This window comes from Athene noctua, chromosome 8 (assembly GCF_965140245.1).
Source record: "Athene noctua chromosome 8, bAthNoc1.hap1.1, whole genome shotgun sequence".
NCBI lineage: Eukaryota > Metazoa > Chordata > Aves > Strigiformes > Strigidae > Athene > Athene noctua.
The window spans coordinates 1,057,699-1,071,348 of record NC_134044.1 but is presented as its reverse complement, the minus strand read 5'-3'; the positions used below and the strand labels follow the sequence as shown (position 1 = coordinate 1,071,348).

The following is a 13,650-nucleotide window of genomic DNA, read 5'->3' as shown; positions in this document are numbered from 1 at the left end:
CGAGGTGCAGGGGGGTAAAAAGCCCCAGGGAAGAGAGCAGGACGGGGATGGGGACAGGGACGAGGATGGGGACGGGGAGCGGCGGGGCTGCGGGGCACGGTGCAGGGACGGTGGGAGATGGGGAGAGTCCTGCCGCTGTGGAGGGGTGGGAATTCCTACTCCATGAGTTTTCTGATGGAAAGGCGGCTGCCGGTCCTCCCCACGGGTCGGCTGCTCCCACCGCGCTTCCCGGCGCTGTCCCGGGCCCGGGGAGGGGCGGGGGCGCGGTCGGGGCCGCCGGGCTCTTCCCTCCAACTCCTCCTTCTCCTCCTTCTCCTCCTTCTCCTCCTCCTCCCCCCCGGCCGCCCGCCGGTGCCGGCGGAGGCGGGCGGAGCGGAGCGGAGCGGCGCGGCGCGGCGCGGGCTGGGCCCGCTCGCATCCCCCCGCATCCCCCCGCATCCCCCCGCCCGGCTCCGTCTCGTCGAGGGAGCGGGGAGCTGCCGGGCTGCCCAGCCAGGCCGTCAACCGGCAGCCCCGGAGCCGCCGCCGCCGCCGCCGGAGCGCCCTGGCCGGCCCCGCCGTCCCGCCGGGGCTCCGCTGGCCGCCGCCGATGGCACCGCGCTGCCGCCTCCAAGTAAGGGGACAGCGGCGGGGGAACGCGGGGCTGAGGCGAGGGAGGGGGGGACGGACCGGGGACCCGCCGTGGGCTCGCCCCTTTCCAGGCGTGGGAAAATGCCCCGGACCCACGCGGGACCGCGGCTCGCCCACCCGCGACCTCCTGCCCCGGCCGGGACCGACTTGGCGGTGCTCGTCCCATGCCGCCCCTCCGCGTCCCGTACGGTGCCCTCGGAGCCCGCGACGCTCCCCCGGGGCCGGTCCCGACGCCGTCCCAAGGCCTTTGGGCCGGGTTCGGGGAGCAAAGACACGCGTGAAGGAGCGGGGCAGCGCCGGGCTGTGGGAGTTGGGGTGCCCGGGTGGCCGGGGGGGGGACCGGCCCCTGGGAAAAGCTGCCCTAAGGGTCGGGCAGGACAGGGAAGCATCCCCTTGTCCCCCCGGGTGGAGAAGATGGCTGCCACCGAGCCTCCAACGCAGCCCGGGGAGGCTATGCCATCTTCACTGGTGTCTCAGCATGTGTTGGTTCTCAGCTTTGCCATAAAACCGCCCGCCCTTTCGCTGGGCAGAGACACAGCCCGAGTCAGCCGTTCCCCCGCGTTGCCAGGCCAGAAAAGCTCATTAGTGTCTTTCTCGTGAAGTACAAATTACTGGGGTCGTTTGCTTCAGAGGGCAGGAGGACCGAGGAGGTGTTTGGCACGCCTGGCCTGCGGACGGAGGCTGTCTGCAACTTGTTCATCGGGTTGTTTTGGGGTATGAAAGGGGAGAAGAAGATATTTCAAAGCTACCAAAAAGCAGCATTATCCCACGCAAGGTGCAGTTAGCCCACGGGACTTGCTGCCACAGGATTCCCACAGGGAGAGAGCTGGGACTTCCCCGTGCCGGCAGGGGAAGCCCTGGGTTTGTAGGTGAGAGTGATGGAGCCGGGAGCATGAGGAGGATCCCAGGGAGGATCCCAGCCCCCAGGCTGCGGGGCCAGCTGCTGCGTCCCAGTCTGGAGTGGGAAGGGGCTTTTCCACAAGACAAACTCTGGTCTGGCTGGGACCTGCAGGGGAGGTGGCAAGGGGAGTCCTAGCTCAGATCCAGTCTGCTCTGAACTCAGCCAGCAAAACTACTCTCTAAAAAGGCAACAGTAGTAAGTCAGGAAGTTGTTGGTGTCCCTAGGGTGTGAGCCAGGTTGATGGAGGGCGGTGGGTGTGCAAGCTCCAGGGGGCTGTGCCGGGTCCCCGCTGTTCATCCCCACGTGCCTGGGCTGAGCCGAGCTCCCCCAGCTCCCGGCTGGGAGTCGGTACATCCACAGCACGACCCCGGGGCCAGAGGGCCAGCCACAGCCACCCTCCCCTTCCCGCATTTCTACCGGCTGTGCGGGAGCGAGCACCCACCACACAAGAGTTGGTCACGGTGGCAGCAGGTGTCTCTTCTCTCTGGCTTTGCCAGCCCTCTAATGCAGCTGTCAGGGAGAGAGGAGCATCTCTTAGCGAAACACTGCTTGCTTGCTTGCTTAAAGGCTGCCAAGGAAGGATGCCCTGCAGCTGGGAGCGGGCACAGAGGCCCAGCAAGGTGCTCCTGGCAGAAGTGTGCATGCAGGGTTTGGGGTTGCACACCAACAACCAACTGTGTTCGCTGGGCTGTTACCGAAAGCGGGGGAGCGGGCAGCCAGCACATCGCACCAACAAGCAGCTTCTCCAGGTGGGAAGGAGCACCTCTTCTCCCACGAGAGGTGCTCAGGGCTGGCGGGTGGGGGTCATGGGCAGCTGCCTGCCCAGGTGCTCTGGGCACCCCTGCCAGCACGTGCTCTGGTGCTGTGAGGGTGCTCAGCACCCAAAGCAAAGTTGGTGGAAGGCTCGCAGAGAGTGTGCCTGGCGCTGCGTGGGTGGGCAAAGGGCTGGGGGAATGTGTAGAGAGCAACAGGCATGGAGAATGGAAAAAGCAGCTCCCAAGTGTCCTCTCAGGCTGACAAAATGCAGAAAAGTGCGTTCTCCTGTCATTGCAGAAAATAGTTTGAGCGTGACTTGGTTGGGGTTTGTTTGCTGCAGTGGGACAGGAGGGATTTACACTCCACCCACCGCCTCAGGGGCCTCTCCCCGGTCCAACACAAAAATAGGCTGATCTTTCCAAAAGATGGGGCCGGCAGGCTGGAAAATGCCATTCCTGCAGGCACCCACCGTGCTTCTGCCCCAGGAAAAGATGTTGCGAGTGACTGTGGCTGTGCGGGCCCAGGCAGGGATGCAGGGCCGAGCCCTGCTCTGGGCTGTGCCGTACCCCACTGCTGTTGGAGACCTACAGCTTCTGAACGTGCCACTGTGCACGGGCGCAGCAGGAGCCTTCCCTCCTTGTGCCGTTTGCTGAAGCTCGAGGAGCTGATGTTTTTCCTTCCCAAAGGGCATCGGAAGCAGAAATCTCCTGCGGGCAGGACAGGCGCTCTCAGCCCCACCTGCACACCCCTGCGGAGCCAGTCAAAGGCTGGAGGCTCTGTGCGAGCAGCTGCTCTTCCACCAGCACCCAGAGGCTGCTGGCCCACCACCAGCGGTTGCCCTGCCCCAGCTTGGGCAGAATGAGGTCTCCATCACTAGCTCTGGTCATGGAGAGGACAGGCAGGTGGAACAAGCCCTCCCCAACCTGTGGTGACCCCCGCAGCACTGTGCTGTGTGCTGGGGGAGCAGCCCAAGGGCCAAGTCCTTTGGGCAGCAGTGGGCAGCCGGGGGCTGGTGGGAGCCTTAGGGCCAGGGCTGGGAAAACAGCTCCTCTGCCCTCCTATAGCTGCTCCTGGGAGCCCCCCAGCCCCAGACACCGGGGGTGCCGACAGGCAGCCCTTTCTCGTGGATATCGAGACGTGCCCGCTGCCAGTGGCTTGGCCCTGCCGCTGCTCGCCCAGGCCCCGCTCACCAGTAGAGACTGGCCCATTGCCAGCTTCAGCCTGGCATCTCCCTTGTTGACGTGAGTGTTTCAGGCCCTACATGGCCGGGCCCTGGCTCTCACCGAGCTGCGCCTCTGCCCGCGCCTGGCGATGCTCCCCACGGCACCTCCTTCATCACCCTTCACCCAGCCCTCAGCTCCCTCACCCAGCCCTGGGGCTGGCAGGATGCTCTGTGCGGGGGCTTCCTGAGGGCCCTGGCAGCTGCTAATCCCCCGGGAGGGTTTGGGAAGGGCTCAGAGCCCTCCCAGCTCCCCCCTCTCCATCCTCCCCCGGCCGCTTCAGCCGCCCTGAGTCACGCCGCGCCGCTGGTGCTGCCGAACGGCAAAGCCCACGTGCACGGCTGGCGGGCAGGGAGCGAGGAGGGGGAGAGGGGCCGCGTCCCGGTAAGCGCTTTCAAGCAGGGTAATCCGGTGTTATTTGTAACACTAGTAGGGGAGCTATTTTTAGAGAGAGGGAAATTTGATTTAATAGAACATAATTTGCCTCTGACAATTCAGAGGGCGGCCAAATGAGCAGCAGCTGGATTCCTAAGGAGGCTTTTTCTTGCCCTTCCTGAAATCCAAGGCTGATGTGCCAGAAGTGGCATTTGTTATTCCAGCAATTGCTGGGGAATAGCCCCTTGGGATGGCCCAATTAGCTCTGCTTTGCTTTTCTTCTATCACTTTGTGCCGTCCCACAAACCGCTGTTAAAAGAAGCGAGGGATATTTTTGCTGCCGTCCATCGTGGGAGGGCTTGATGGACCCAAACTCCTTCAGGCAGCTGGAGCCAGCCAGGTCTCCCCCTTCGCCTTTTCTTCTGCAGGCTTCTTGGTCTTTCCTTGTATAAATTTAGGATAAAAAAAAGGTTCTGGTCAAACCAAACAGCTCATTTTCCAGGAAGCAGAAAACACGTGTCTGCTCCTGGAGGATTTTTTACAGACCGAGTTCTTCTGGACCAGCCTCAGAGATACCCCGGGACAAACCCCTCATCCTGGGAAGATGCAAACAGCATAATCCTGCTTGTCCTTTCCCCAAGATGAAGATCCCCAGAAAACTGATGCCAGTGTGGGAAGACATTGGATAGTTTTTTTCTGGCCCTAAAACTGTTGTGTCCCACCTGTCCCCAGTTGGAGGCATGAGGACAAAGAGCCACCAGGATGAGGTGGGATGGCTGTGGGCTGGAGGCAAGTTGCCATGGGGCCGGCAGGGCCCTAGTGAGGGTGGGGAGGTGACATTTCCCTGGGGGCTGTGTGTTGTCCCCACAGGAGTGCCCCAAGGGCAGAGCAGTACGGGCACATGGCATCATTCCCCCCAGCCCTGGGGCAGCCACCCCGGGCAGGAGCAGCAGAAGCATCTTGGGGCGATCCCTAACCCCTGCTAGCTCAGACCCCACTGCACTCCCAGAGCTGTTGTGCTGCAGCCAAGAAGCCCCAAGCCATGGGATGGGGCTGCTGAGGACAAGAGCCCCAGGCAGGACAGGAGCCCCAGCAGCTGTGTGCCCTGCTCCAGGGCTGTCTCCTGCTAGCAGAGAGAAGGGAGAGCTGTGGGGGAGAGGGGCAGGAGCTTTTCTGGGCAGCAACATCTGCCCAGCTCTTGGAGAGCATCCTCAGGCAGCAGCACCCCTGGCAAGACACGGCTTCATGCCCAGAAAAATTTACCATAAGGCAAATCCCTGCTGCTCACCAGCCGGCCCCGCACGGCCCAGGGATGGAGCAGCTCCCCGGCAGGGAAGTGGGGTGTGCTCTGAGTTGCAGCTCCTGGCTGCTCTCAGGATGACAGGGCTGAGCAGGACTAGGCACAGCTGTGTCCTTTAACTCCAGCAAACATGTGCCCAGGGTTTGGTGGGCTTCTCTCCAGATGCACAGTCACTCCAAATGCCTGGAAAACCCTTGGGCAGCCATCCAGGTGGGTGCTCAGACCTGTGCTGCTCACTCAGGGGTCACCATCCTCCCCATAGCCGCAAGGAGAGGTTTGTAGTGCTCCCTCCTCTGCCAACAGAGGGCTTTGTCCTTGGGTCATGACTTGCCCTGGAGTACTTGCAGCAGCTGGAGTTAAAGCCAGAATAACATTAGTAAAGAAAATTGGTTTTGCTGAGGAGTGAGCAGTAATGCTCCCCTGATCGCATCCCAAAAGCCCTGTGAAGGTTGTTCACATCTCCTTGCTGACTGTCACTGTCCTGGCTGTCCTCTGTGGCTGGGGTGAAGGAGAAGGCTGTGGGGAGGAAATCCTGAGGATGAGGGGTTAAGTGCCTGCCCCTGTATGTGAATGTCCCTAGGGACACTGGCTGGAGTTGGTGTGGCACGTGGGACCCAGCAGCTCCCCCAGAATAACTCACTTGCCTTAATCAAATGCCTTTTCCCACGAATGAAAAGGCACCGTGGGCAGCCCAGCCAGCCCCAGGGGGTGTGGGTGCTCCCTGAGCATCACCCCAAGTTGCGTGGCCCTTTCCAGTTTGCCTGTTGTCTACATTCTCCCGTCCGTCAGCTCAGGCTGGTGGAAACCGTGAGCCAACATTTAGTAGGGAGATGGCCCTAAAATCGAGATCAAATCACTCATCTTCTCCTTGAAGAGCAACCACCTGTTCGGGATGCTTCCCTGTGACCAGTTCAGTTAAGTGAAAAAGCTACTAAGTATTGAAGCCTGCAAATGGATGGGCTGGAGGGGGAGCACTTGGTTGGAGACACTCTGACACTTCTGTGGCACAGGTTTTTCCCTCTCACCCAATGTTGAATGTAGATTTTCATTTACAATGAGTTTCCGTGGCGGAGCTGGCTAAAAATCACCCCCAGCTTGGGAGATGGAGGCATGATCTGGAAGTTTCCACTCATTCAGATCCCCTGCCTCCGGGCTCATGGGGGCTGCATCTTCTCTAATTAATTGTGTCCTTCCTTCTGCTCCTATCATGCTGTGTTCCCCTGGAACGTGCTGGGGATAAACAAGTTGACAAGCTCCTTTCCCTGCCCACAGCATTTGCCTTGCGTCTGTCGAGCCACATCACCTGGCTGTTGTGCGTGGCACGATGCTGGCTCCATGGCAGAGGGGCTCCCCCAGGGACACTGAGCCCCAGGGATGGTCACACGGCGAGGTGCTGCCTCTTTCTTCTTGTGCTCGTCCCCCCTTCTGCCAGCCCCCACTGCGGCCCACGTGCACCCCTCTCCATTCTTGCAGGGCGCCTGGAGCAGGGGTCCCCCATGTTCGTGGTGGGGAGCCCTCCCCAGCTGGGAAAGTGCTCTCGCACCCCATTTCCAGCCTCACACCCCCCTGCTGTGCCAGCCCCACCAACCCACCATCGCGGGCGATTCTCATCCCCGGGAGAAGCCGCAGAGGGCAGCTGGTGCAGGCAGGAGCCAGCCTCTGCCTGCCATGGGCAGGGCACTGCTGACCCCCCCTCTCTTTCTATCTACATTCACTGACCCCCCCCTCTCTTTCTATCTCCGCTCTAGGTGCTCTAAAGCTCCAGGGTTCTCTGCCCACGGGCTCAGTGGAATGATGCCAGCCAGCTGAGAGCCCCCCGCACCCCTCACGGTGCCAAAGTGACCAAGTGGCCAGCCGGGAACTGCAGTGCTGAGTCCAGCAGGGCGAGCCCAGCGGCTCGTGGCCCCAGCTCTGGGGCCTGCCACCCAAAGATGGGTGATGGCGGGTGGATCTCGCTCAGCCCCACCGAGTTTGCCCAGCTCCAGCAGTACACGGACTGTGAGTACCCTGAGCCCCACTCACATCCCCTCTGCGACAGGGAGAGGGGTTTTAAAAGTCCTGTTGATCAGTGCCCATCCGAGTGTCCTACATGTCCTTGGTCTCCTGGAGAACTAGGTGACTTCCTAAATTTTGGATGGGGAGGCTGGGAAGGTCCCTGACCCCCAGCACCGGCTGATGATGATGGCAGAGGTGTCCCTGTGCCTGTGTGCATGGGAGGATTGAGCTGAGCACAAGCTCCCCTGCTTGGGGAGACGCACACGTGAGCATGGATCGGTCCCTCCGAAGGCGGCTGGCTCCCACGTTCGTTAGTGAAGCAAAATGCCAGCGAGGAAAGCAGACTGGCTTTTCATAAACACACGGAGCTGCTCCACGTCTCGCCTCGGGTTGCCAACCCTCTGCGGTAATTTTACTTAGTGCTTTTGCAGAGTAACCCTCTCCTGCAGCTCCTGCCCGAGGAGAGGAGCCTGGTGGCAGTTCTGTGGGGTCCCAGGGCTGTGAGCAGCTGGGGTGGGAGCCTGGGCAAAGCCCGGGCATCTGAAACCAGGTCCTGCCTTCTGGAGAGCTGGCGTGAGGGCATGCTCATTGCAGCAGGTGACGGAGAAGCCGTGCAGCCCGGAGAGGTGCTAAGAGCAGGGCAGGGTGGGCAGGAAAGCCCAGTTGTGACCGTGGGATGAAGGAAGAAGGGGTGTAAAATCTCAGAGGAGTTGCTTTGCAGGGGTGGCACGGCCTCGGGGTGAGCAGGCTCCTGCGGCTGCACATGAGGGGACTGGGAGGCAAAGGGGAACCCCATGAGCCCCCCTAGGCTCTCCTTGGGGCCACTGTGCATCGTAGAGGTGAGGTGAACGGGGTCAAGGCTGGTAGCACGGGGAGGCACAGCCTCCCAATCCAAACAGCCCGGGGCAAGCTGCCCCCAGTCCCCTGCCTGCCTGCCAGGCATCCCAGGCAGGGGCAGGCAGGGCTGCAGGCAGAGGTGTGCGCGCAGTGCATCGCATCCTGCCTCTCTGGAGAACAGGCTCTGCTTTCTTGAATCACAAACCATAAAATACCATCTGTAATGCTGAGAGCGGAACGCGTACAGCGTCTTCATTTTGTTAATCAAAGTGCGACGAGCAAGGCTCCCGCGCAGGCAGCTGCTTCCTGCCTGGGAGGGTGGCCTGGCACCGGTCTGGGGAGCAGGGTTCAGGGGTTCTCCCACAGCTCCTCCCCAGCCCTGGGGCCAGGAGCCCCCTCCTTGAGCACACGCGGGCCCCTGGTTGTGCTCTGAGACCCCCAGACCTGCACCAGGCATCCCAGACAGCCGTGGCCCAGCACCGAGCTCTGGCCCCAGCAAGGGCTGAGGGGAGCAGGAGCCAGCACAACCCCCTGCTCACAGGGCCGAGTGTCTGAGTGCCTTTAAACGGACATGCTCAGAGGTACGTGTCTGCAGGTTAGGGCTTAACGTTCCTTCCCCTTGAGCTTTTTTCCCAGTTTTCCCTTATTTCTCTCTTTTGGAAGGACTGATGTCCCTCCAGCCCTGAGTTTGCCCAGCCAGGGAAACTCACGGACCATTTACTATTTGTGTGGAAGAATAACAGAGAAATACTGTTCTATTTCTTCCTCCTGACACCTCCTGGAGATGCTGGTGGGCAGCCCAGGGCAGGCTCTGGGGACGGCTCGGGCTGCCGAGGGAGTGCTGGCAGGCACCAGCTCTCAGCACAGGGGCAGCCCTCCAAAGCCCCTGCGGAGGGGCTGGGGCAGGGACAGCCAGGCTTTGTGCTCAGCATCACCCCTGGGGCAGCCGGGCCCGGGGCTGGCCCGGGCTTTCCTTGCTCAGCGCCACTGCTTCGCTCTGGGTCTGCGTTTATTTTCATATAGGTAGGAGGAAGAAGGCCCATCCCTGCCAGCCAGCTTTACATATATACTCTGTTCTCCAAAGGTGGGGGCAGAAAGCAGGGCACGGGCGACCCCTTCCCGGGCATGGAATGAACCAGAAATTGTATATCCAGCAGATAAACTTGTCTCCACCATCCTGCTGGTGGTCTAACGGCAAAGGGGGCACCGTGCTCAGTGCAATGCCTTTGTCTCCTCAGACTCCACCAAGAAACTCAAGGATGTCCTGGAGGAGTTCCACGGGGATGGCGTCCTCGCGAGGTACAACCCCGAACAGGTATGCCCCTGTCCCCTCCAGTCTCCCCCCATGCCGCTGGCAGCTCCCGGCCCCCCGCCAGCCCCCCCAGCCCAGCTCCGGCAGCTAAAAGCAGCTGAGAGAAGGCAGGTCTGGCTGTCTGCCCCCCACCTCTCCTCACCGTCATGCTCCCAGGACTGGGAAAAATGCCCCCACAGATGGGGAGCATCTTTGCCAGCCCCCAGGCACGTCGCCCTCCGGCCACCCCGGGTTTGCTGCATGGGCATCCCAGCCCATCCCCCTGGCGCCGCCAGGAGCCGTGGCCGTGCTGCCGGCCCGCGCTGGCTGCAGGCTGCCTGGCTGAGGATGCTTTGGAGCATCACCTTGCTAGGCAGAAGCCAGGAGGAATTTACTCTCTCTTCCCCCAGAATCAAATGATTTTGCTGTTGCCAGCGTGGGGACAGGGGAAGGCCCTGTGCCTTCTCACTCTCGCTTGTGGAAGGCTAGAGTTATTTTTTCCAAGTGGTGCTTTCAGAGAGACCTATTAGTGTGCCAGCAGGACAGAGCTTTTCGCAGGGGCTGCAATCACTAGAAATGAGGCAAAACGAGAAAAATTAGTGGGCTGAACATGGCAAGGAGGGGCAACAAAACTACCCAGCTATTCAAGGGCACCACAGGACCCTCACTCCAGCTGGGGCCACAAAAGCCATTGGGAAGGCAATGTCCTGATGGGATGGGGATGCCCAGTGGTGAAGGGGGAGGCGAGGAGCCACTGGGAGGATGATAGGTCCCCAGGGTCTGGGGGTGGGCTGGAGAGTCCCGCTGCTTCGTGCCCTTCCCTGGAGGCTTTCAGAGCACAGCTTGTTACACCCCTCTGCCTCCAGCACCCCCAGCTGCCTTTGGCTGTGCCAGAAGGTCTGTATTTAGTTCCTCAACCATTTGCTGAGAGCCGAGCACCCAGCTCCATCAGAGCCTCCTGCCCCTCCAGCGAGCTGCCCGCCATGCAGGGCTCCGCAGACCCCCCAGGCAGGCCAGCTGGCTGCTGCCCTGCTGCCCCCAGGCGCAGTCCCACTGCAGCTCTGCCCTTCCCTGCCACTCCCCTGGCTGCCGTGGCTCCCACCCCTGCTCTGAATTCCACTGGCCTGGCTCGGCCATGCTGGCCCCAGCAGCCAGACAGCACAGGGGATTTCTGGCCCTCCTATCTGTGGGTCCCCCCCACTGCTGGGATCAGGGAAGTCAGGGGTTTTATGGTCTCTGTGCTGATGGAGGGCTCAGTGAGGAGGGCCCAGGGCATGGACTCCATCTCGTCAGCAGCTCTGCACCCCTACGGTGGTGTGCCTGGGGCACCAACAGCAGCCTCCTCTGTCCCCTCCCCAGCCCATCGACTACGAGGGCTTTCGCCTCTTCATGAAGACCTACCTGGAGGCAGACGTGCCCGAGGAGCTTTGCAAACACCTCTTCACCTCCTTCAAGCGTAAGATATGCCAAGCCTCCCCCGAGACCCAGCGCCAGAGCCCCGGTATCTCACAGATCAACACCCTCGGTGAGCCAGCCCTGTTCCTGTCACCCAGCCAGGGACGCCGAGGCACGGTGGCACATCGGGCTCACTCCCACGCTACCTCATGGGGACGAAGCTTGGGGGGTGGCACCCACAGTGGGTGGCATTGGGGCCAGCATACAGCCCAGCTCTGTCTCAGCTGATGGACAGGGTCACAGGGACTCTGTGCTGCTCTGGAGAGGAGAGGGCTTTCCCCAGGGTGGGAACACACAGGGCACCATTACACTGATTCCTCCTTTTCCTCTGAGTGTTCAGAGCCCAAGTCTCTTGATGCTGGCATCTCCATCCAGACCGAGGTGGCCTGTGCCCCTGTCACAGGTACCGGTGCGGGTGGCCACCGAGCAGGTGACTGCACCCGGAGCAGGGGACATGTGCCATGCACCCAGCTCCTGCCTCCCCCGGCCCCTGCCTGGGTGGATTCGCAGCGCGTGGAGACATCTGCTGAAAGGACTATAAACTGCAAAAGAACAAGGAGTACCCCCTCCCGGGGCACTCAGCTGTTGCATCGGGGCTCGGGAGCAGCTCTGGCCAGTGGTGGGGGACCACGTCCTCCCTGCCTGGTCCCAAGCACTGTGTCAGCCAGCACCCAGGGAGGGGAGCACTGCTGGGAGCTGCTGGGCCAGGCAGGAGAGTGAGGGGCTGCCTGTGGTGCCCCTCAGAGACCCCGGGGGCCGGGATGCCAGCCTGCTTTGGGGAAGCAAAGAGGATCCCCAGTAGAGTGACCGGCACACAGCCATGGCTCCTGGAGGAAGGGGCTTGCCAGGCACAGGCACCCTGGTGTCTGCTTTGCAGGGATCAATGGGAAAACGGTCCTAAGTGCCCTGGGACGACACACTCCGGAGCCCAAGAGCTGCCACAGCAACACAGCTGAGCCCCAGCCAGCATCCCTCACCCCAGCATCGATCCCCAACGCCTCTCCCAGCTGGTCCAGGTCATCCTCCCAGAAGTCCACCACTGGCACCCCTTCTGCTCACAACTCCTCAGGCTCTTCAAAGATCTCTTCTGGGTCCCTGCTCAGCCCTCAGTCACCAGGTGAGCTTGGCTAGGGCTCCACAGGGAAAATGGGCAGTGACAAGCTCCCCCCCCCCCCCCCCCCGATTTCCCAAGCTGTGGAGCCGCTCCTTGCCCCAGTGGTGCAGCTGATTGGGTCCCCAGCGTGGTGGTGGTGACCTTCCAAACTCAACAGGTTCCTGGTGTCTTGACACCTTTACTTTGCAAACTGAAGCCACCGGTCCCACCCCGCAGAGTGCCCGTCAGTCAACATCTTAATTACCTGGCAGCAGCTCCCAGCGAGGGGGGATCGGAGCCGTGAGTCATGGCTGCCTCCAGCCTGGCTCCTGCCAGCCACCACCGAGGGGAGCGCTGGCAGCGGCCCCTCCGTGAGCAGCAGCCATCTGCTAAAGTCTGCCTCCAGTGCGGGCAGCCGTGAGCATGGGCTGTCCCGGCACGGCGGTGAGCCACCCTGCTGCCCACCCAGCTTCTTATGCCTTCTGGCTGGGTGCATGTTCCTGGCAGGGCATGTCCCTGCGGGCTCCCACGGCTCATCCTGCCCGCACCGGCAGTGCCAGAGGTGCAGGGCTCTGTGCCCCAGGGACTGACTGGCAGTGCCCAGCCCTGCTCCTGCGATGGCCCCCAGCCCCACATCCTCCACCTCTTGCTTCCCCCACACTGAATGGGGCCCTGAACTGGAGTTATGTGCTGCCAGCCCCATGTCCTCGCTGGGGACAACCCCCTGTCCTCTTGTGTGTGGCCTTCATCCTTCTCTCCCCGCCTGCAGGCACAAGGAGTGTGGAGAAGAGGTTACCCTTCAGCCTGAGGAAGAGCCACAGCTCCCTGAAAGCTGCCCCCCCACCGCCCCCCACCCCCATGGCCCAGGTGGTTCACCTGAAGGACATCGTCTGTTACCTGTCCCTGCTGGAGAGGGGACGGGCAGAGGACAAGCTGGAATGTAAGTGGGACTCTGGGGTCACGGGCTGTGGTCACAGAATCATCTGAGTTGGAAAAGCCCTTGAAGCTCCTCCAGTCCAACCATGACCCTCAGCCTGACTGTTCCCAACTCCCCCAGATCCCTCAGCGCTGGCTCAGCCCGACTCTCCAACCCCTCCAGGGATGGGGACTCCCCCCCTGCCCTGGGCAGCCCATTCCAACGCCCAACAGCCCCTTCTGCACAGAAATCCTGCCTCAGAGCCAGCCTGACCCTGCCCTGGGCAGCTTGAGGCCATTCCCTCGGGGCCTGGCGCTGGCTCCTTGGCTCCAGAGACTCATCCCCCCTCTCTGCACCCTCCTGTCAGGGAGCTGTAGAGGGCCAGGAGGTCTCCCCTCAGCCTCCTCCAGACTAAACTCCTCCAGTTCCCTCAGCCGCTCCACACCGTATGGAGAGGGGACCGGTGGCTGGAGACATTGCCTGGGGAGTTCATCCCAGGAGGGGGCAGGGCTGGATGCTCCTGCTTGCTTTTTAATGCCGAAACGTTAAAACCACTTGGAAAACCCTCTCAGCATTGCACCCCTGCTCCTGCCTGCCAGCACCCGTGTCTGGCAGAGGGGCAGCAGCAGGGGCTGTGGCTGTGCTCCAGCACCCTGCAGCCCAGTCCAGGCTTGGGCCATGTCTCGCCCGGGCTGAGCTGGCGCGGGGCAGCTCCCGCCACACAGCCCCGGCAGCCCCGGCACCGGCTGCCCAGGCTGCCTGGGGCTGGGCTCTAGCCAGCAGCTGGTTTCTCTTCTCCCTCAGTTATGTTTCGTCTCTACGACACTGATGGAAACGGCCTCCTGGACAACTCGGTAAGCCTTCCCTCAGGAGAGAAAGCC

At 61.9% G+C, this 13,650-nt stretch overlaps 1 protein-coding gene across 4 annotated transcripts in view; it reads left to right on the top strand.

Moving 5' to 3' along the window:
• Nucleotides 1-353: 353 nt before the first annotated feature.
• Nucleotides 354-13,650, top strand: part of LOC141963093 (diacylglycerol kinase beta-like) — a 29,400-nt gene continuing 16,103 nt past the window's right edge. Inside the window, exons 1-8 of one of the 4 annotated variants that reach the window (XM_074912076.1) lie at nucleotides 354-613; nucleotides 6,931-7,180; nucleotides 9,253-9,329; nucleotides 10,665-10,830; nucleotides 11,101-11,163; nucleotides 11,638-11,877; nucleotides 12,623-12,793; nucleotides 13,574-13,623. In XM_074912076.1, the coding sequence (XP_074768177.1) occupies nucleotides 7,114-7,180; nucleotides 9,253-9,329; nucleotides 10,665-10,830; nucleotides 11,101-11,163; nucleotides 11,638-11,877; nucleotides 12,623-12,793; nucleotides 13,574-13,623 (834 nt within the window). In that variant the 5' untranslated portion in view covers nucleotides 354-613; nucleotides 6,931-7,113. Of the gene's footprint in view, nucleotides 614-6,930; nucleotides 7,181-9,252; nucleotides 9,330-10,664; nucleotides 10,831-11,100; nucleotides 11,164-11,608; nucleotides 11,878-12,622; nucleotides 12,794-13,573; nucleotides 13,624-13,650 lie in introns of those variants that run through there. The other 3 variants (XM_074912077.1, XM_074912078.1, XM_074912080.1) reach the window with 3 other exon arrangements.